Source organism: Saimiri boliviensis, chromosome 1, assembly GCF_048565385.1.
Source record: "Saimiri boliviensis isolate mSaiBol1 chromosome 1, mSaiBol1.pri, whole genome shotgun sequence".
In the NCBI taxonomy this organism is placed as follows: Eukaryota; Metazoa; Chordata; class Mammalia; order Primates; family Cebidae; genus Saimiri; species Saimiri boliviensis.
Genome location: NC_133449.1, coordinates 79,754,528 through 79,779,216, shown reverse-complemented (window position 1 = coordinate 79,779,216; position 24,689 = coordinate 79,754,528). Strand labels below are relative to the sequence as shown.

General features: G+C 34.3%; 1 protein-coding gene across 9 annotated transcripts in view; it reads left to right on the top strand.

Moving 5' to 3' along the window:
• The window catches only part of VRK2 (VRK serine/threonine kinase 2), a 103,080-nt gene that overhangs the window by 63,167 nt on the left and 15,224 nt on the right, over positions 1-24,689 (top strand). For all 9 annotated transcript variants that reach the window (XM_010333577.3, XM_074399758.1, XM_074399744.1 and 6 more), the window contains 4 exons: positions 3,913-4,045; positions 12,936-13,056; positions 16,398-16,456; positions 20,526-20,692. In XM_010333577.3, the coding sequence (XP_010331879.3) occupies positions 3,913-4,045; positions 12,936-13,056; positions 16,398-16,456; positions 20,526-20,692 (480 nt within the window). The remainder of the gene's footprint in view (positions 1-3,912; positions 4,046-12,935; positions 13,057-16,397; positions 16,457-20,525; positions 20,693-24,689) is intronic.

Here is a 24,689-nt window from a genome sequence, read left to right as displayed (position 1 = left end):
AGGGGTAGAACTCTGCTATAAACACAAGTTTCCTCTTAGGTAATCTCTCAGAACTACCCTCAGAAGAATAGAAGAAAAACATGTCTGGCTATGGTTATGACTTTTAATCTTTTCTTTGGTGACTAATCTTCTCTGGTTATTTGATGAGATTCCTAGGGAAGGAGTTTTAAGACAGTTGCATTTCTTCTGGAAGAACTTCCCTTAATCAGATGATGGAACTTCAGAGAGAGCCCCTCCTACTGCGTCCCGAAAGAAAGAGGATGGTAGAGACTGGGAGCAGGAGAAGTGGAGACCTTGGTTCTGAGCCTTGTTTCTGAGGCCTTTCAGTTTCCTTTCATTCAAAGTTCTTAGCATGCCAAGGTGCCTTAAATTTGGAATATTATTTTATGAGCCCCAACAAGTCAGATTAATTTGTCAACATTTTGATAATTTCGGACAGTTTATTTACTTGACTTGACTTCTTACATATAGTTTCTGCTCACCAAAAGCAGTCACTCTGAGATCTCTTTGGTAGTACCCCATAATCTATATTTTAAAAATACATTAACATATACTGGTGGGAAAACTTTTATGAGAGTCTTAGAGAATATTTCCTAGAATTTCCTGAAGGATATTTATATTCTTTTATATTTATGTAAATATTTTGAACCCTATGCTAAGCTGGTGGGTAAAAGTCCAAACTAGGAAAAAAAGATGTATATGAAGGTTGAGAGTGGGGATGGATGGTTGTTCATTTTGCTAAAGGAGTCTTAACTCCACTGTTTTGTTCAATTGCTTTTAGTGAACATTTGAATTATTCCTGTAACTTCCTATTAGGACTACCATGACATTTCTTGTTGGTTGGAAAACAGTAAGTCGTAGTGTTGGAGAGATTACTTTCTTAGAAATCATGCTCCTCAAGGTTGTACTCATGCATGTTCTAAATTGTTCTTAGGTCTGAAATACTTATGGACTGAAATAGCAGATAGCTAATGTATACCTTCTTTGTTGTATTGTTAGCTTTTTGTCTTTTTTTTTTTTTTTTTCCTTTATGAGACAGAATCTTGCTCTGTTGCCCAGGCTGGAGTGCAGTAGCACAATCTTGGTTCACTCAGTCTCTGCCTTCCGGGTTCAAGTGATTCTCCTGCCTCAGCATCCCGAGTAGCTCAGATTACAGATGTGTGCCACCACACCTGGCTAATTTTTGTATTTTTAGTAGAGACAGGGTTTCACCACAATAGCCAGGCTTGTCTCAAACTCCTGATCTCAAGTGATCTGCCCACTTTGGCCTCCCAAAGTGGTGGGATTACAGGCATGAGCTACCATGCCTGGCCAGGTTTTTATCTTTATATTAAATGTAAATCCTATACTGCCCTTCAAAGTTTGAGCAACCTAGCACAACCCAGAGGCCTGTAGCTTAGTGATGACAAAGATACCCTTAATATTCCCCTTAGCTTGATACCACTTGATAGGCTTCTTCCTGACTGCAGGCCCCTGACCTCTCTTTCTTAGAGCATTAACTTAAGAATACTTGAAATTGTAAATTCTTTTCTTTCCCTTTGAGATGTAAGTTTTCTGTCATCCACCTGCCAGTTGTATAACCCAAGATGGTGATTCTTTTGCAGGATATTAGTCATTGTGGGAGGTAGGAGCCTTAGCACCAATTAGCAAGCGTAGATAGCATGATCACATTGACCAGCCTCACTATAACATCCTCTGGTACTTTTCTACTATGTCACCCCAATGCTTTTTAAAACTTCCACCTTTTGTTTCACTGAAGTTTAGTTCAAACTCTCTTCCCTATTACACTTGTGCCTCTCCTATTGCAGTAGATTTGAATGAAGTCTTTCTTAGGTTTTTAACTTGTTTGGTACTATTTCCCTTTGACAGTGATTGAGAATAAAAGCTCTAGAGTCACAATTGCCATAGATACCTGACTTCATTTTACTACACAAGCCCCATAACCTCACTAAACTTCTGTTTCCGTATAAATAAAATGGACACAATCGGACTTAAGGGATCAGCAGATGTAAGGCGCTTAGCATACTGCTTGGCACATAGTAGTCACCTCATAAAATTCAAGTCTTATTTCTTTGTGCTGGTGAGTACATAAAAAGCTTCTTAATAGCTCTTTTTTTAAAAATAGTAAACTAGTGTATTAAAATACAATATCATTTGTGTAATTATCAATATGTCCCATTTTGGGATATCTGCTTTGTAATGTGAAGCCTGTGTAGTTCTTGGAATAAAGACAAAAATGCATCAGAAGCGGTGAAAGCAAGCAACCTGTTCCATATTTGATCCTGATGTGTCTAGTTGAGTTAGGGCAGAGAGATCAGTTACTTCTGAGGCCATGTTAAGAAACAGCATCTGTGGGAGAGAGAGACAAAGTGAAATATTTGTTTTCAGACAGCCTTGCAAGTTACTCCAACACATCTCTGTGCTGTTTATATTTTAAAGTTTAAAATATCTCTTACTGAGTCTATCCTAAAACCAAAAACTTAAACTAAAATTCAAATGCAGACTTTCCTTTTAATAGATCTATTTTAAAGTGCAGATTATATTGTAAATACTCTATTGTCTTGAAGCTGCATTATGAAACACAGCCTAAATCCTTTAGTTTTAAAGAAACGTATGTGAAATGATATATTTTCAAAGTCGAAACTGCTTTCTTTTTCTGGGGAGGGGGAATGGTAATCATAGTTGGAAACTGCTATTTTCTGACTACACGTCACAGTAAATGTCTAGTCAAAACACTTCTCCATTCAATGTATGTTCTGTCTGTAAAACTACTTCTCCCCCTTTCTTCTCCCTCCAAAAGTAATCTGAGGTAAATTCACTTGAATTGCCATCTGACTTTTAACAATCTGTATTCTGTTTGGAGGCCCTGTGTGCGATCCTAACTGACTTAGAAAGGTAACAGTGATGATATGGATTCGTGTGAAAGGTCAAAAGTTCTGCATCCATGTTCTATTCATAAATACAGATGATAACATGATGGTGTTTTTTGTGTTTTGGTTGAGTCATTAGCTCTTACAGTCTCTTCACTATCATTATGTTTCCTGTTAATGGAGACTCATAACATTAGGTTTACAGTTGACCTATGACATGCCAGCGTTAAGGGTGCTGAACCCCACTCTCCTGCTCAGTCAGAAATTTGCATAGTTTTAATTTTTGACTTTCCAAAAACTTTACTAATAGTCTACTGTTTTCCAGAAAGTCTTCCTGATAGCATAAACAGTCGAAAAATACTTATTTTGTAGTTATGTTTATTATACATACTGTATTCTTACAATAAAGTAAGCTAAAGAAAAGAAACAATATCAAAAGAAAGAGAAAATATGTTTACTGTATATTAAGTGGAAGTAGATCATCATGAAGGTCTTCGTCATCTTCACGTTGAGTACGCTGAGGAGGGAGGGGTTGGTCTTGCCATCTCAGGTATGGCAGACGCAGCAGAAAATCCACGTATAAGTGGACCTGTGCAGTTCAAACCCATATTCAAGAATCAACTTTATACTTTTAGAATGGTTGCTCTTATCTTCTCTTCTTGCTTGAAATAGTTTTATGTTTCAGGGAGGGGTTACAGGAAAAAGCAAAGCCTCCTCAACTGTGTGAATACAGATAAAAAGACATATTGTGGTTTATGATGTCTAGATACCCACCTGGAGGGAAGGGAATTTAGGAGCAAAATAAAAAGATTAAAAATCTAAGTCAGCTCAGAAATAAGATATGCCAATGGTGAAGAAAGGATTTAAGTTGAAAATTTGTTATGGCCCCCAGTTGTACGTATTTTATCCTAAGGCACCATTTGGTTTAATAAAATGTAGATCTGAGGCTGTTCTTAACCTATCAGTTTCTTAAGACTTAATTATAAAGGTTATATTTTCAGAGGACAAAGACATTATTCATTTGTCTGTGCTTGTCTTCCAGGTTTATCTTGCAGATTATGGACTTTGCTACAGATATTGTCCCAATGGGAGCCACAAACAGTATCAGGAAAATCCTAGAAAAGGCCATAATGGGACAATAGAGTTTACCAGCTTGGATGCCCACAGGGGAGTAGGTGGGTTTCTTTTTTCTTTTTCTTATTTTTATTTCAGAAGAATGATTAGAGTCAAGGGTAATGAGGCTGCATGAAATGACCTTTGCATAGTCAGTTTGAAGCATAAGAGCACTGGTGAGACTTTTATCAAAAGTAGTGAATTCCTGTTATGCCAATGAATATTTCTTCTAACAGTGGAAAAAAATATAGACTATGACAAGTGATGAAGGAGCAAAAATGTGTCAAATAAGCAAAACTTGATGCTCATTTTGGCCAGAAAACCACTAGTTTGTATAGGTTAGACTTGGAGGTCAGCACTGAATATCTATACTGAAGTGTATATTACAGATTTGGTAAAGTTGTGCATTGGCCAGGCACAGTGGCTCATGCCTATAATCCCAGCACTTTGGGAAGCTGAGGCAGGAAGATCGCTTGAGCCAGGAGTTGAAGACCAGGTTTGGCCAGCATGGTGAAACCCCATCTCTACAAAAAAAATGTAAAAGGAGTAACACTTGCCTGTGGTCGCAGCTGCTCGTGAGTCTGAAGTGGGAGGATTGCTTCAGCCTACAAGGTTGAGGCTGCAGTGAGCCGTAATCATGCCTCTGCTCTCCAACTTGGGCAACAAGTGCAAGGCCTTGTCTCAAGAAAAAAAAAAGTGCACATGTGAACAATTATTCCTGTTTTTCCATTGTACCATTACCAAAGTTTTAGAAGATACTATTTCTCAACAATAAGTATATCTTTTCTGAAACTATAAAGTGTTAATTTGTGGAAATCTCTCCCAGTCGCCTTTCATATATCTTACTTATTTAAACTCATTTTGATGGTATTGGAAACACATTTGCAGGTAAATTACATACATAGTCCTTTTATTGGATATTGATTGTACTGCCTTGCATTCCAAGGCAGACTTAATTCAACAATTCCCTAATTAGTTAAAGTCATAACCTATGTCTTGTATTCATTTACCATTAATTAAACCTTAGCTGTTTATTACACTGCAGTCCAAATCCAATAGCCGACCCAGAAAGCCATGGAAAAGGAAGTAGGAGGTCAATATTGAAAATATATGGTGCTGAGTCCCACTGATGGTTGCTTTCTTCACAATCAATATGGTCAATGCAACTGTACTTTCTTAGTTGCTCTGTCAGCAAGACAAAAAGTCAATTCCAATGTTATGCTAGTGAAAAAATGGTAATTATTGAAAAACTTTGGCTTTCAAAATTATGTTCTTTGTAAACTTTGTTTATAAAAGTATTTTCAAATATGCTAAACCAAACAAATAATTTTTAAACAACTGAAAGGACCACATTTTCACTAAAAGTCAGTTAGTTATTTTCACCTCTTAATGGTTGTTGAACTGTTACCCTAAACTGATACTTTCTAACAAGTTTTAGTTGGTGAAAACAACTGTGTATTATTGCCTTTTCTATTAAAAGGACCATTGACCATGTAATGTAGAGGGTCCTGATCATTTGCAGACCGTTAGAACCCATACTGGCTTAAGGTAGGACAATGAAAAAGTAAAGGAAGTATACCTTCTTCCTTTCAGAAAGATTCATAGGTGGCATTTTCTGAAATGGAAATTAGCTTTTATATTCCTGATCAGAGTAAAATAAATGACTATATTTTTTAAGTATAGTTTGGTTAGAAAAGGAGTGTTTAGTCAGAAATTTTGTAATGTTGTATGATTTTTCAGTACTCACATTGTTAATAAATTAGTGAGCATTTAAAGATAATCTGGGGCATATATTACATTAAGAAATGTGAGAATTAAATAAGAAATTTAAGAATTAAATGCTCTTAGTGGTTTTTTTTTTTTTTTTTTTTTTCCAATCTAAAATTCCTTCACTATCAGTGGATTTTGTTTTTCATCTTTGCCAGATTTATTCTATTATACCTAATGGAATTTTTAAAAACAGTAAGTACTTTTTTGATAATGGTTTAACTGGAAATTCATCATACAGGTTCTTAAGCATTGGTCCAGTTATATTAATAATGATACCAACTTATGTTTGAGTCATTTTTTCAACTGGTAGCTCTAATACTGCTGTGATCTAGTTTGGAATATTAGAATTGCTAAGAAACCACTGTGATTGTGGAAGGAGAAGTAGAATTGTTACGTGTTGGTATGGTCAATGTTTTGACTGTGGTAAATCTGAAAGACCTTTTCAATTAATTTCATTGTTTGTGGTGTCATTTTCATTGTGCTGTCCTCTTGAAAGATTTGAACACATTTTTATTTTTTAGTCTACTTATATTTTTATTCCAAAATCTTAATACACGTTGAATGTGTTGGTGAGATTTCACCACCTTCAGTCTTTGGGAAGAAGACCAAACTGAGAATGATCACAGAAAGATGGTATTACATCCCTGGGAGGTATATTCAGAGAAGAAACTACATTAACTATTTTTGGGATTTGCTGAAAAGTTATATGATAGAATGGATATTCATTTTTATCAAGGGTTCTACCAGATTCCTATAAAATAGTAGATTTTCTTAATACATTTTAAACAGGATTTACACTAAAATTCTAGGCATATTGGTATATATATATGTAGATATATACACATTACATATATATGCACATATGTACACATATATACACACACATATATAGACATATACACCCATATATATATTTGCTGACATTTTAATGTGAAGTTTTAGTCTGGGATATAAATTGCAAGATTTGATATCCTCAAATGTTTGAATATGTTTACTCCTCTGTTTTACATTTAATTTTCCAAAGTAAAACATTTCAGTTGAGGATTTTATTAGAAAATAATCATTTAGCCATATCTAGAAACCAGAATAAACAGTGCCATGAAGCTTATGGGAAAATGCAGGTCAGATTCATAAATATTCATGTGTTTACTTTCAGTACAGTCACTATGTAGTTTAATCTCAGAAAAATCTGTTTTTCAGTCCAACTATGAGATCAAATAAATACTGAGGAAAAATAGTGCAAAATAAAGTACAAAGAGCAAAACAAAATTATTACTAGTATATAGAATTTCCAGGTGCCAAAGCATTTGCCAAGTGTCAGGTCTATCCATATCTGGTCAAGCCAAGAGAACTGAAGAGAAATACTCAAGCTTCAATGTAAAACTGGCTTATGAGTTAGCCACTCAATGGAGACAACTATTAAACTGATCAGACTATCTGTTCTGTGCTACTTTTTGTAGCAAGTTATTAAAAAACTGAAGCTAAATCTCATTTTTCTATGGATTGAGTTTTTATAATGAAGGAACTTGTATAAGCTGCCAATCAGCCATTTCATCTAAGCATTTTCTAATTAAAATTTACATAAAAGGAGGGTAGTTTAAAGGGGAAAAATAGCTATTATTACCAACCAAAAGATATGCATGGAGATGTATAGAGATGGATGGACGGATGAATGAATGGATAACTATTCCTGGAACTCCTATATATCTGCATATCTGTATTTTTTTTTTTTTAATTGTGGTTATTCTTCCAAACTCAATTCTCTTGAATGACCTAAAGGTATTTTCTAAGTGGCTAAAGTGCTTCATTTAATATAAAGTTAGAATAATATACATTGGTCTTATTTCTTCTATTATTAATTTTTTTATTATTCATAAAAACTAACATGTACAAACATTGACATAGTTGGGCTTATTGCCTGATAATTAAAGAGAATTATATTTGTGTCAAATATACTATTTTAAAATTTGTTACTTTCTTCATAATGTTAAAAAGCAATATTTGAATCAATGTGTGGTATAGATTTTTGTAGATTTTTCTACTCACTGAGGCATGCAGTCAATACCTAATTTCTCTGGAGATATACTGCATTTAACATATTGAGCTTTTTTAAATACTTCAGACCTGTGCATTGAGTCTATAATACCTATCTTAATTTGACATCTTTGATGACCATGTAATACGATATCTAAATTGTATTTTAAATGTCCATTTGTTTACCTAATACATTCAGTGTCAAAAAATAAATATATTGCATACTTTTTTTTTTTATTTTTGCCAATTGCTATGGTATGTGAAATCCAAGTCTTGTGTTATTTTTTGCATGGTTTCGTTTCACTCTAATCTAACACTCCAACTTACAAAATTTATGTGAAATAAACTGAGAATGTATTTTCATGCTAACAAACTCGAGGAAATGACGTGGTTCACACAATACTTATATTCTTAAGCAATAATTCCAAAAAGGGAATCAATTTTCCAATTATAAAATATTAAGGACCATCAAAATATTGATATGCCCTTTTAGATCTGTTAGTAAACAGAATAATATACTGTTGATTTCTTCTTTGATGTAAATTTGACTGCTATAAATTATTTTTGGTTAATATATAAATAAACAGTAGTAAAGTCTATTCATTCTCTATGGCATATACCCAGTTTTTACATTTAAACATGACTTTTAAAGTTTTGATACATGTCTTGGCCTTTTGGTCAATTTAAGAATATACATTGGCCAAGTCTAAGATACATTTGCTCTATTGAGTGACTTTTCCTAAGTTTCACACACAAAAAACTGGGGCTTAAAATTTAAAAGGTACTGAAAAACTAAGAGAGGCCTAGGTTTAATATTTTATCTGAAATATGACACATTGCATCCTAATATTTCCTAATATCCTTTTCAAAATTACAGTAAGTCATGTTCACTATAAAATATTCTGGATCTTTACACATCTCAATTGACAAAATACTGAGTTACACAGGTTATCACTTGGAAAACTAAGAATAAACTTTAAGTTTGTTCTGCAGATAGTCACCATTCACTTTGTCAGGTGAGCATCTTATTCAGATGTTTTCTGCTTTCTTATTGTCTTAGCACATATATTAATATTTTGGGCATTTGAACTCTGCTTGATGGAGAAATTTTCAAATTCACTTTATTATTTCCTACTAAACCTTGCTTTTTTCATACTCCATAATGTTACTTTATGTAAGAAATAAAACTAAACAGAAAACTTAAGGCAAATAAGGAGATTAATCTTGGAATTAACACTTAGACTTTTCTTTTTCTCCAATTCCTCTTTCAGTCCATTTGGTGAATTGGGCCAGTTAATTTTATTCCAGTTTGTCTTTAAGGACGAGTTCACTAAGCTAACTTATCTGTTGTTGTTATACCAGTTTTAAAGGTCCATTTACCACTTTATAAATAAATATTTTAACTAGAGATCCTTCTGCATTGGATTGAAATAAATTGTTTCATGAAAGGATAGTAACATGAAACATTTCATCAGTGATGCAGCTTAGATCTCAGGATCTTCCACTTATTTATTCCTTGCCAAAACAACTATATTTGTATCAGAGTGTCATATTGCTGTAAGTTTACATGCCTGCTTCAAACACCTCCCTCACTGTGGAAGTTGTGTATGTAATGTTATTTGAATAATATTAAAACTAATGATGGAAGCAAAATAATAATAATAATATTATTTTTTATATGGAGTCTTGCTTTGTAGCCCAGGCTGGAGCACAATGGTGCAGTCTCGGCTCACTGCAACCTTCACCTCCTGGGTTCAAGCAATTCTCCTGCCTCAGCATCCCAAGTAGCTGGGATTACAGGTGTGTGCCACCATGCCTGGCTAGTTTTTGTATTTTTAGTAGAGATGGGTTTTCACCATGTTGGCCAGGCTGGTCTTGAACTCTTGACCTCAGGTTACCTGTCCACCTCAGCCTCCCAAAGTGCTGGGATTACAGGCATGAGCTACTGTGCCCAGCAGCAAAGTAATTATTAGATTGAGCACAAGCTTTGGTTTCTGAAAGACTTGGATATCATGCTGAGCTCTGTTAATTTTTGCTCTGTGATATTGAGCAAATTATTTAACCTATCTGAGATTCCATATTGTTGTCATTAGAGCTAATAATACTTATTTTAAATTGTTTGAAAGATTAGATGAAATAATAAAAAGCAGGTAGAGTGCCAGGCACAGTAGCAGCTCTACATAAAACACATCAACTGTTTTTAATTATGCATTCTATTCTCAGCCATTGCTAAAATTTTATTTCTAGTTAAATAGAATTTAAATCCCCTTGTGCTTGTATCTTTCTAATTGTTTTTGCTTTGGCAATACTTGATAATTTAGAAATGTTGAACAATTGAGAATACCACAGGCTTTCAACAAGAGTGATGTATATTGCTCCATATGAGTAAGTTCAATGTAAGTTAGATGCTATTAATAAATAATATTTAGAAACTAACTTAAGGAAGTTAGAAATAACTAAATCTCATTACAGTTTCAAGCAATAATAAGTAAACATTTCATTTTATGACATCTATATGAAAATGTATTGTCAATCATATTACCAAATGCCACTGAAGAACCCTATGTATTACAATAAATTGTGCAAATATGTGACTCAAAACAATGCATAACGTATTTTCTATTCAAATGAATGAAAATATATGAAAAAGAAATACATTGCACAGTATCATCTGATTTTAGAGCTGAAAATGTAAAATGTTAGTGGCAGGGCTAGAATTAAATCTCATTCCTAGTCCAGAGCTCTCTCTATTTACTGCTTCACTTAACATGTTTTAAAACGAGTTTGAAAATTGTATAATTAAAGAAGCAACTTTCAAATTAAAAAAAGATTTTTTTATAGTTAGACATTAATAGTCTCTGACTATAATCAATTCTTTGTGTAAATTATACATGCACACATAGATTCTAATATTGTCTAGAATATTTGTTTTTAATTAATTTAACAGGTATTAAAATTACTCCTCTGTGTACAGTAGATGGAAAGAAGACAATCATTGGGAAAGTCTAAGATTTTAACTTCACCAAACAAGTCAGACTTCTCAATTTGTATTTCTGAGAGGGAATTTCAGATAGAGGTATATACTCAGAAACATTTTTAGTCCCTCACTCTTCAATGTGGGGAAAGGAAAGGGTGACTGTTGGATGTTCTTTTTATCACTATATGCATTTATGTAGGACTTAACAGGAACAGTGGTAAAACATTTACCTAACCATAGTTGTTAATACATATGTACAAAAAAGAAAAGATTGAAAAATGTGATAATGTATTTTAATTGGTAAGACCAAACTATAATAGTGAAGTAAAGTTAACTCTCAAAGGGCTATTTCAAATGAAGATCAGTTTATGAAAGATTGGCTTCAGAAATCTAAATGACTTGTCATTACTTACAGCTTCATATCAATTAATCCCTCAGTTGGGGGGTAGGGGGAAATGGCTAGGAAGGTTCAATCTATTTTAGTTCTGATTGTTGTTCCTCAAAGGGCCTCTTGTGTGTAGCTTATATCATCCAAACAGGTGCCAGAATATCATTTTTTGAAAATTAGAGGATATGAATTTTTTTAAGTAACGGTAATCAGGAATTGCCATAATGGAAAAGGGACTCGTGAACACATCTGTACAAATGGAACCATTCCATTATTAATGGGAGATTTATTACTGAAGAAATCACTACAGAACAGTGTGGTAGAGATTGTGTTTTTATTTTAATATGAAAGCCAAGTCTTGCATTAGGACATTGTTGAAGCTTGTGCGGAAAGTAAATGGCACCCATGGGACTGTAGCATTCTGCTAGATTGAAGGGCCTTTAATAATCCAATACGCTAATAGCAGTTAAGATCGAGTGTAAGAGCTAATCATGTCTTCTGCTTTTATAATAACTTAAACATGGTAACCAAAAGTACTTACGATGTGCTGGCCTCATTGTTCTTAGTGGGTGACTTTTCAAATTAAAAACTAAGTTCACTGAGTAACTTTTCAGAGTTTATTTCATAAAAGGTAATAAAATAGGATACCTGTTTACAGCAGTTTTCACAGCCACCTACGACTCTTAGGAGATTATATATCCCTACACAGATGAACCTCCGAGTAAGGATAGAAATGTAAATACGAGCCTATTGTTTTATAACAATTTTGAATGACTACAAAATAGGTTTATGTTATGGGTGTTTGCTAATGTTTGAATCATTATTTCAGTGGTTTGTTAATAAGTTCAGTTTTGATGTTTCCTAGGTTTCATTATCCGTCTTCTCATATAAGGCACTTACAAATATGTGTTAAATTATGAAATTAGTCTACAGCATTTAATAGCTTGATGTAAATGATATTTTCAAGGGCCTGAAAATGTGCTTTTAATGTATTTTTTATGGAAAACGATCTTATATTAAATTTTGAAAGCCTCTGTTTGGCTTCAGAGTCTACTCCCCACCACCTCTCCCCCCACCTCCACCTCCAATGCCGTTGCCTCACTTTTATATCAATATGGGACAAGAATTTTCGCTTGCTGCTGCTTCTATCCATAAATAATATTTATAAAATTGTAGAACCCTATATCCAAAGCAGTAGACATTTTTATTGTATTTTCATGTGATTGAAAAATCTTGAGACAGACCTGTTTTTTAATACTGCACACTAGATGGCAGTTTCGTCATATTCTTCCAATTTCAAATGCTGCTAGTGTGAGTGGAACAGGAAAGGCCATCAGTGTTTAGTCTGCACTCAGAGAGTCTCTGCATGACCAACGCAGACCCTATGGACTTCCTGGAACATATGTTAGCAATTTAGCTGCAGACATTTATTTCTTTGTTTTACTGCTTGGCTCTTTGAGAAAGTGTTGGTGCCGGGTTATGGGTTGTCTGGATCATGTCAGAGGCCATGGGGATCAAGTTCATGTGACAGGCCAGACTAAGGAAAGATGAAGTTGGAGGAGGTGAGGAAACTGACCCTTACTTTCAACAGCATCCAGTCGCTGCCTGTCTGTGGACTGGGGCCAAATGCTTGGGCGTTTAAGTTTTATTCCAGCTGAACAAACAAAACACTTTGCCCATTTGGCTTTTTCATATTTCATCAGTAGTAGATCACCCAAAGATTTCTCCATTTCTCAATGACTTGCTTATCCCTCATCTTTCTCTCTAATGCTTACTCCTCTAGCCCTGTCCAGACGAAGTGACGTTGAGATCCTCGGCTACTGCATGCTGCGGTGGTTGTGTGGGAAACTTCCCTGGGATCAGAACCTGAAGGACCCTGTGGCTGTGCAGACTGCTAAAACAAAGTACAAATTTTCAAGTATTTCATCATCTACTGCAGCAGGTCTGAAGGGATACATTAAAGGGAGCTAACGACACAGAGAAGATTGGCATTCACCCAACATGACAACCAAGGCAAATTTCTTTAGTTTGAAAAATATGTTTTAAAAAACCAAACAACTAACACATAAAATCCATTAAGATAACATTATAAAAAGGCATGTACTTGAATTACAGTGCAAAATATAAAGTGAAATATCTGTTTCTTTATGTGGTATTTTCCAAAGCTTAGATTCTAGGTGGTAGTCTTTTCAAGGAAGAGTATTTTAAATTAACACTGTACAAGTATGTTGAAGTAGTCTGAGCTTGGTATGATTGATATTAACTGTGTAAAACAGCAGTGTGAAATGGGACAAATAGGGCTTATATTTTTCAAGTGAAAGCAACGTACCTCTTATTTCTATCTTGGAGGGAATATGTTTTGTTTCTCAAAGAACAAACAGTTTTTACATGAGCTATTTATATGAGATAATCTTATAGCCACATAAACATTTTTAATATTCTACATTCAGTTTTTATTACCTGGATTCAGTTAGCATAATAATTAGGTCAGACTAAGAACAGGGTGTTTTACTATTGTACAGTTCTCTACTGATCAGGCCTAAGAAAAAGTCAATTGCAGAGAGCACAGAATAACCAGTTTTTCATTATATACCAAGATACGCTCACTGGTAGTTATCCATAGATAGCAAAAGCATCAGCTAAGCTAAGTTTTAAGTAGGACAATCACAACAGAAGAGTACAAAGCTAGGGGAAAATTAGCTGATTCATAGAAATCTCTTTGAATTCAGTGTGGCATCCGTTCTTAATAATGAGAAAGATTAGCCAGCAGATTCAGAAAAATACATATTACATTTGTAAATACTGACATATAGTATATGAAATGTTTCTCCACTTGGAATCTTGATAATCCTAGTCCCTTACCCAAAACTAAAACATTTATGTAAGTCCATATTAGTACTAAATCAGTTATTTACTGCAGTAATTGATGTGTCCATATTAATTCTCATGTAATATTTTCAAAATATGGGTCAGGTCAAAACACCATGATGAGCATATATAAACAGTTTGGTATTTAATTTTACCTAATTAGAATAATGTAATAAAGTAATATTATTTTTTAAAAACTAGCATTTTAATTCTAATGATTATATGTTTGTTTTTATTTTTATTTATTTATTTTTTTAATTTATTTTTTTTTTTGAGACGGAGTTTCGCTCTTGTTACCCAGGCAGGAGTGCAATGGCACGATCTCGGCTCACCACAACCTCCACCTCCTGGGTTCAAGCAATTCTCCTGCCTCAGCCTCCTGAGTAGCTGGGATTACAGGCACACACCACCATGCCCAGCTAACTTTTTGTATTTTTAGTAGAGACGGGGTTTCACCGTGTTGACCAGGATGGTCTCGATCTCTTGACCTCGTGATCCACCCGCCTTGGCCTCCCAAAGTGCTGGGATTACAGGCTTGAGCCACCGCGCCCGGCCTGTTTTTATTTAAATAAGACTAATATGACTTGCTTTAGTTATATATATACACACACACACACATATATACATATATATATGTATGTATGTATATATTGTAGGTCTCCATAATGATATACTTATGTATATTTGTGTATAATAGGGTATCATGTAAAATAATAAAATATGCTAATAAATCAGGCAAACTTTTATTTACATTTTGGAGACTCATATATATTAATATCTTCATTTTGACTTGATTAATAATGTAAATCTATAGACTTATAAAGCCAATATCATATTATGAAGTTTATAATTCAGATAAACCATAGACATTTTCAAACTTGTTATAGTACATAATCATAATTTATATATAGTGCATTTATGTAATTTATACAATTTATATAATCTGTATAAATTTATATAATTTATGTAGTACATAGTCATAATTCATTCAACTTGCTGAGAAGGTATGACACTGAAATTCCCCGTAAGGGTGGGATTGTATATCCAACCAAGACATTGCATCTCCCTATGCCTTTTATTTTCCCAACATAGTGTGATTCTGGATCAATGTATATATTGTTATTCTGCCTATGCCAGAGGTTGTGACTCGCTCACACATAAAAATAATTTTAGTTGAATGTTTTTACAGGTTGAGTTATTTCTTACTTGAAATGCTTGGGACCAGAAGTGTTTCAGATTTCAGATTTTTTTAAATTTTGGAATATTTGCATTACACTTAACAATTGAGCATCCTGCAAACCTGTTTAATCATGGGATAGCATAAAATATTGCCCAGTGGAGAACAATGCACATATATAATAATTAACTTCTCTCCAGTGGTAAATGCCTGAGGAAAAAGATAATCCTGAAACTTCAGATACAGTGTTTGCATGAATTTTTTATTGTTGTTTTTGAGAAAAATCACGATAAATATTACTACTTCTGTGTTTCTGCATATATAAACTTTGAGTTAAAGCATTTATATTATAATTCCTATAATTCCACCTTGTTCAGCATTGGGGCTTAGAAAACAATACCACAAAGTGTGGTGCTTTGGCATACTGAGAACCTTTGAACTGAAAGAGACTGTATGGCCTCTTTCTGACCCTCTCCTGCCCACTTGTCTCATCCCTTCTCGTCTCCAGAAGAGAGTCACAGAAACCAGAATTCCTCTTCCCCAAAGCAGGTTACAGAAACTAGAACCCCCTGTCCCCTAAACAAGGCATTAAATGTAGAAAGGTCACCCTCTTCCTTCTTCCTTGAATTCCCTCATTCAAAGGGGTCCTGCCCCATCCCCAGGAGGAATAAATGCTACACACATCAAGAATATGGACAGACTTACTGGGTTCCCCCACCCCACTTCAGTACCATTAGATCATACCCTTTGTCCCATCACATTCCTACACAGCTGTCTATTCTTCATCAAACCTAAGCATAAAAATAAACTTCCTTGGCTCTTTGGGTCTTCATTTCTGAAGTCTTCTGTGTCATATAAAACTTTGATTAAATAAATTTGTTATACTTTCTCCTGATAACCTGCCTTTTGTTACAGGAATGTTGGCTGTGACCCTTATGGTGGGTAAGAAAAGGGATCACACCTTTCTGGCCCTACGTTAGTCTAGGTTACCGGTATAAAATTAGTTTATGGGTATTGAGGGTTCCCCCCTACTTCTGCTTACTTTCCTATCTATTATTAGCTGGGTAACAAAAAAAAAAAAAAGCATTTAAAATCACAATTTTGGTGACCTGCCAATACAGAGTTACAGTTTTGTTTTCTAATCAGAATAGTCACAGGGTTGAAAACATATTCATTGTGCATTACTTTGTTTTGTTTTAGTCTGTTGGATGAGCTCCCTGAGTCAGTGCTTAAATGGGCTCCTTCTGGAAGCAGTTGCTGTAAGTCAAATAGTAACTTTTACTTTCTTAAGATTTACAGGTCACCACATTTGTTGCTCTCATTTGGTAGCTTTTGCTTAACACACCGGCTCCTATTCCCATCAGGGTAGAAAGGAGGAAACTTCAGTTGCAAATAGGTTGCTAAAAACGCAGTTTAGATCATCTTTAACATTAGAACACAAGACCCTCAGAAGATACTTAGGTGGAGTTTTAGGCTCTGCTTAGTGCATCTCCCTCTCTCTGTCTGTCTGTCTGTCTGTCTCTCTCTCTCTCTCTCTCTCTCTCTCTCTCCCCTCTGTGTGTGTGTGTCTGTCTGTCTCTCTCTCTCTCTCCTCTCTCTCTCTCTCTCTCTCAAGATATCTATTTTGAGAATCATGCACAGGTTTAATAGTCAACCGTATCTGGTATTTCTAGAGTTAAAACTTTTCTGGTTTTGTTCCTCTATATATTGTTGAAAGAAGATAAAGTTAACCTAAGGAAAAACTGCTTTTAATCAGTCATTTAAAAAACCAAATCATTAAACACTTGAATGCTGTTTGGACCTGAATTATGCTGACTGAACTGCCAGCAAGGAAAACTTTTTATTAGCAAAGGCATTTGATTTTGGGATTTGGAGGTATATTTCATAAATGGTTTTCTCTTTCAAGTTAGTATAGAACTTTTTGGAATTTTTAATTGACAGTGTTATCAATACATATTATATAAAATAGCAAGTCAACTAGGAATTACCCACATTCCTTTCATTTTTATGTGCATATACAACACATTATTCAACACAAATTTAACAACTGAGTTGGACTGTCTTAAAAGAAAAAGCCAGTGCCCACTATCAGGCTTGCATTTTCTCAGAGACAGATAATCAGAGTGAATCTTGTTTTCTGTTTACATTGGGCAATCTCAAAGTTAGCTTTTGAGCTGACCACTGAAAGTAGATATGTACGCTGTCCAGAGCTAAGGTCAAATAGCATCTGTTTCCATCTGGTTGAAAAGTAGAGTTAAGTCATCTTAAACTTATATTCACAGCCTTTCTTTCACTAGAAACCAACATTTTCATTTGTGTAGGAGAGGAAAGAATAAGCCAGTTCTACATCCCCCCTACATTTTGCAAGTCCTATAAGCCTGTCCCCACATGAGTCTTCTGCTTTCCCCTTTCTTTAGTACTTTTCTTCTGATTGAGGGAGCCATGCAGGAGAGGTCCTCATTGGGGAAGATGGGTTGGAAGATGAAATATTTGTTTTCATAACTGTGAATAACTTGGTCAAAATGGCAATATCTCTTTTTGGCTAATATTCTTACTGGCTTTTTTTTTTTTCACTCTGTTACCCAGGCTGGAGTGCAGTGACGAGAACTTGGCTCACTGCAACCTCTGCCTCCTGAGTTCAAATGATTCTTCTGCCTCAGCCTCCTGAGTAGCTGGGACTATAGGCACATGCCATTGCCACCACACATGGCTAATTTTTGTATTTTTAGTGGAGACAGGGTTTCACCATATTGGCCAGGCTGTTCTTAAACCTCAAACTCCTGACCTCATGATCCACCCGCCTCAGCCTCCCAGAGTGCTGAGCCACCATATCTAGCCCTTATTGTCATTTTTACCAAGTCATACAGTTTATGTTTTAGTCAACTGGACAGAAAGAAAGAAAGATGGGAAGATGTCATTTAAAAAAAATTATTTATCTCTTTTACCTTTCTTGTCACTCCTGCAGAGAAAATGCCTGCTCAGTTTAGGATTAGAAGAAAAGGCCCAGATGCCCTGAATTGTTCAAGCCAAATGCTTGTGGACCAGTGTATATTCTATCATACTCTATTGTTAGAGTTAAGATTTGAGTCAGATGAGTAATCTAGATGGGAGGCATGCCCAGTTTTTTTTCTCACTACAAACCATTTTATTGAGTCCATACTATTATTTATAAAATGCAGATTTCTATTTCTAAAGCACAAAATGTTGAAACTTTAATATTACATGAAGATCTCTTAAATTAGGAGGTTGTGCTTAGGAAGAACACAACCATGAAACTGAAAGGAACTTATGTACAAAAGTTTATTACTGAAACATTTTAAGAAATAAAGCAGCCAAGAAGTTTCCAGCATGTCCAACTAAGCAAAATAATAGCTTCAAAAGTTTCTATCTCTTGATAGTAATGATGCTTCATATTTCACTGGCTTAAAAAGCAGATGATTCAAAAATATAATTTCATACTAAAGGCATTTTGCTTTATAGTTCTGGCAATATGCTAGTAAATTTTACAGTGTACTTAATATAATAAATCCAAATCTTAAAAAACTAACATTTAAACCAGTATTATATCACAAGAGTCTAAGCTTCAGGTTCGTAATAATAAATTAATAATGGAAATGGCTCTTTTTTATTTTCCCCCTCTCTTACCTCACTGGTACCTCATTCATCCAAACCCCAGTCCCATGAAGGCTTTGCAGCACAGCTGCTATCAGCTGGTGGGGTGCCAGGAGTTTTCCATTGTCTTGTAACAGTGATTTGTTCTCAACACATTCAACTCTCTTCTTCATTTTGGATATTCTGATTAATGGAAATATGTACCAAACTTGGCTTACCAATCTTCAAAGGATGAAAAACAACAATATTTACATTAAAGCATAGTGAATATAATTTAATCTTTTTTTTTTTTTAATCATCCATTTAGGAATTGGATACCTGCCAGTCCCTGTTAAGGGGCTGCATGAAGCATCAGTTATAAACATGGTGATAAAATAGCAGCACTTGCTAGTTAACAGAGATCTGGTTAACCAAATGCTAGATAACAGAATTTGATAAAAATAAAAAATTAGAGATGAGAAAAATAGGTTGCATAATTGCTACCGTGTCCTGGAAGAAAAGCCCAGAGCCAATAATTCACATTTTAATCACGTTAGCTTCATGTTCCCAGAAAATAGCTCTGGACTATATGGTGTAAAGTGGTCACTCTAACTTTCATAGGGAGAAAGGGATGTTAACTATTCCTTTTGGAATTTTTCCCTATAGGGAGTGAAACTCAGTGCCTCTGCAGTTTTCCTTTTGAATCGAGGTAGGCCTGGAGGGAAAGTGAAGGATCAGGAAGTCACTCCCGCCAACCCATGAAGCTTCCCAGGTTTTCCCACCATGGATATAAGCAACTAAGAGAGAAAGTAAGAAGTAGTTGAGTTTGAGTCAGTAACATGTTTTTGAAAGGGAAAGCCATATCTAAACATCTCTGTGAACAAATGAAATTTTTAAATAGTATTTGAAATTATCACCACTTCTATTCCAATCTTAGGTTGAACCTCAATATGAAATAGAAATGCAAACTACAAATATTTTAATGCAGTGACGTTTGGAACTGTTGGTTACTAATTCTGTTTGTATTTAAAAGTTGGAGGTTCTTAACCTTTTTGGGGAAAGGGTAGTTACTGTTTAGTTTTAAGGGAACATTTCTTTATACTAGAGAAAAAATAAAAATTGTCATCTCCTCATCGCACTGCTCTAAAATCAAGAAGACTATGCTGAGTACCAGGCTAGCTAGGTGTGGAGGACATGAGGGAGGTTTTATGCATTCTAAAGTCAATCTTCACTAACAACATGGAATTTAAGGTCTTTTCTAACTATACTGTTATAATCCCAAAATCAAAGCCTTAATTAAAATCTGCAGTTTTTTTCTTAGAAGTAAAGAGGTTTATAATAAGTAACACTTTAACTAGATTCTTAGAAGTTCTTAAAGTATGACGTATGGTCGATTGTATTATTTATGTAGTCCTTAATAGTTGTACCTCATAAATCAAAATCACTATATTATTAAAATGTACTTCCTCTCATAAGATCAGTGAATTGTAAGCATATCAACAAAGATATGTTAAAAACATTCCCATCTTGTCTCATCTTTTCACTTCTGCAGGTCACTATATTTCAGTCATTTTTGAATATCATTTAAAGTTCTTTTCATTGAATTGTTCATTTTTAGTTTCTTCAGGACATATAAGTGTATAAAAGACAGAGATAACAGAAAGATTTTGAGATTATTGGAGTCTTGCCTGTTCTTGCCTATTGTGAATGACATGTAAAAACTTTGATAATTCACAGGTGAAATAGCCCAATTTTTGGTATGTGCTCATAGTTTAGCATATGATGAAAAGCCAGACTATCAAGTGCTCAAGAAAATTTTGAACCCTGATGGAATACCTTTAGGACCACTGGAATTTTCCACGAAAGGACAGAGTATAAATGTGCATACTCCAAATAGTCAAAAAGTAAGTAACATAATCCCTGCTATCCTATAATTACCTCCTATGATACTTTTCGATTGGATGAAGTTGTTTTAGGTCTCAAAATAAGTCTGACAACTAAGTTTCTTCTTCCTTAAATTTAACTCCCATTTCCCCTAATTTCAGTACCAAGAAAGTTTGTTCCAAGTTCTTTTGACCTGTTGTCTCATAGAGAAAAATAGGATCTATGGCCTACTGTGTACTATGAAAGAAATAAAGCAGTCACTACTGTCATAGAAATGTGACTAGGGTGAAGCTAGTCTGATGTTACTGATGAAAGCCATCATTTGCTTCTTTTCTTCAGGTTTTTAGATATTGTCCTCTGTTTTTGCGTACCAATGTGGCCATAACTTGGTGGTGATAATAGTCTTAGATTTAACCAGATTATTTGTATATGCTGATATTTCAATCCATGGAAACAACTGTTTACAGAAAATTACAGAGTTTATGCCAGAGATCCAGGTTTTAAAAAAGATCATTTTTTTAAAGTTACACCTCTTCTTTTAGTCTGCCATCTTCCAAAAGACCAACACCAACTTAAAAAAAAAAAAGAATTAAGATTTCGAGCATTTTTAATTGGGTGGTGGAAATCTTAGGCTGCCATTAGCAAGATAAGAGGACAGGCAACTCAGCCTCCATGTCTTCCTTGACCAGCATCCGTATGCAAAAATAAAGTGTAGAGGGCACTTTTTCCTGATGCATGTACAATAAGGTAGGGTCAGGATGCCATTCATTTTTAATATTTCTTATGAACTTTGGATCATCACATGTGTTCATGAGCCAAGAATGCGGGATGCAAACTAATGTGACTGATAGGCTGCTAGATGAATGGTGAGTCAAGTATCAGTGCACAGATGGTTCTGATTTGCTGAATTTTGTAGCTGCTGCAACTGAAGACATAAAATATCCTTCTAGTCATAAATTAGCTCTTTGGAAGCAAAACCTTGGCACCAGAGCTTTACAACCTTCAATTAGTAGGAAAAGAAGTATTTGAATGACTGTGGTATTGACATCTGTAGGCCTGCATAGTAATCATTCCTAATAGAAGAGAATATCTGTTTGAGGAGGTTTTGCATGGCTAATTAACTACCAGTGAGAATATGTAATTTTTTCATGATCTCCTGATTGTCACCTTTCTCTCATGATACAATTAGATTTTATTGTAGCAAGTGCCTCACAAACCAATTGTCAGCACTATTTACGTATTGCAGAAGGCAGAACAAAAGTTCATGTTTAATAAAAAGCCACTGAATTTTGATCTTGGTAATTACTGAGACTTATTTTAACAGTTTCATTGACTTTTGTGTTTTTATCACTTTTGCAACAAAACAAAGAGCCATTTCCTTGACATAGTATTTTTGTTGCAATAATGGTCACCACTTAATCTATGCTAATTTAAGTAGATTTTTTCCCTTTTTGTAGTTTTCCAGTTTCATAAACTTAATTGAAATATAAAAGAAGCTATACTAAAAACTGATAGCCATATCCTCTGATATAAAATTCTAATTTATTATCCACCAGAATATTCAGTTTCATCAAATTCAAAGGGTGTTTGTTGTGAAACCATTTTTATATGTAGAGAATAGAATATAAAACATTTTTTCCAATGAGCCTCCATCAAGAATATTTTACTCCTTCCTTTTGATTAAAAAATTTTGATTATGAGTTTTAAAAAAAACACTTAAAAATAACACTTTTAAGACCTTTGCTAATTTGTTCACAAATGTGATCAGCCTTGACGTATAGATAGTAAGATGATAGGTGATATATTTTGCAGCAGATCAATATTTATATATGACTTATTTCTCTAGTATTCTTAAGTGCATACATATATTTTTAATGATAGCATAAGATATGGGCTCACCATATGAGGCTAAACTTTAAGTATCTTTTTATTTTTAAAGTTTACAAATTTTGCAATGCTACAAAAACCAAACCTGAAAATGTTCAAATGCAAAGTATGACAGTATAAACTATCCTGTACTCAGTTCTCCTGAGTGATGCACATATAGAATAATTTCCACATTAAATTGCTTCCTTAACAAAAATCATTCCAAAATGCATATCAATCACATGGCTCAAATTTCTTTTTAGTCAGACAGAATTCCCTTATCAGTAACTAAAATCATTTCTTCAGAACCCATTTATAAAGTAACAAAAAGTTACTTTATAAATGAAGTTATATAGTTATATGAAGTTATAAATATAGTTATATGAAGTTCAATAGTTATAGAGATATTTAACAGACTAGTGAATGAACTCTGGACTAGTACATTTTTTGGACAAATATATTTTAAAGAAAGACATGGAACAGAAAAGGTATACATATATAAATAAAATGTTACCATCATTTAGTATTCAAGGGAAAAAAGTTATGAATGTTTACATCTTATAAATGTTATTTTTCTAATAACAAGTAAAACTTATACAGAAGGAAATACAATATTTTTAGGAAAAACGTGTTTTGATTAGGTATTAGAAGGTAACACATTGCCATAAGAATCTCTCCAAACTTACATCACCTTTTTTTGCAAAAGAAAAAGCTTTTTTCTTTTTTTCCCAATACCGGATTTTACTAGACATTATGAACTGTTCTCTGTAAACCTGAACAGAAAAGTCGTCAAATATTGTTATTGGAGTTAAATTGGAAATGAATTTTTGTCAAGAGAGTAGTGATGTTGATATTTTTTCATGAAAAATCTTTTGGGTTATTTTCCTGTCTCAAAATGAAGGATGTGAAACTGAAGTCACTTGCTAATAGTTCTTACTAGAAGTCACTGGCGCCTGAGTTAGCACCACCTATCAAATTAGAAGACTCTCTCATCAAGTCCACCACAGCCTCTTTATGCCACCCACTGGGATTTCATGTCCAAAATTCACTGAAAGAAACCATATTTCAGTAAATATGCTTACTGAAGTGAGCTAAAGCTCTAGAATTCCCAGATAAGAATGTTAAAGCCAAGTTGGAAAGAAGCATTACTAAGGCCCCATTTGGACCCATGAATAAGCTACTTTTCATCACCCAGAAGATCCTTTTACCAGCTTATCAATGACTTCCACCTTATTATGGTGCCTGAATCATATATACAATATGCAATCATATAATATGTTACTATATTGTAATAGTGTAGACACTTGGGCATAATGAGCCCTCCCACCCTTCCTAAATGCTTGACTCAGGCAGAGTAACTGCAGTCTGACGTCAGAGCTAAAATGTTCAAGCTGTCTTCCATTTCAGACAATAAAAGTTTACTCCTTCATTCACCTTAAACCTGAGGCTCCTATAGCATAGCCAGGTTTGAATATATTATTATTGGTAGTAGTATGATTTGTACAGAATTCAACAGTTTACAAAATTTTTTCCTAAGCTTTAAGTCTCAAAATAATTCTATGAACTTCTCTTTATGTTTATTTTCTGTATATGAGGAAAGTGAAGTACAAATTCTTAATTAGAAGCACATTTTTGGTTTATTAATTTTTAGAAGTCCAAAGGTATTCTTGATTTTATAGAACAGTGTGAAGTTCCAATGGAAAATTGAATAAAAACTACCTCATTTGCACAGCTACTTTCCTGAAAATGTCACACACTTGTATAGTGTCCTTCTATTATAAGGGAGGTCCGGAATGTTTTCTATATTTACTTTTTATCTTTGAGAAAAAGTTTCACTGTGTTCACTATCATCCCACTTCACTCTTACAATATTTTGAGTTTCCTTAGAAATAGAATTATCCATAAATTGGTTATCATTTTGTTTAGTAGTTAGAAGTGCCCACAGCAGGGCAGCCTAACCATTTCAGCCAAATAACAGCAGATCCAGGAGGCATCATCTCTTCCAGGAACCTTCACAGAGGATTGAATATCTTATATCAAATTTTGCTTATTCGTCAGAGGCTCCCAGGGCAAAAACTCTTATACCTAAAATGCCTTGCATATAGGAGGCACTAAAACCTTCAATAATATCTTAGCTAAAAATAGAACTAC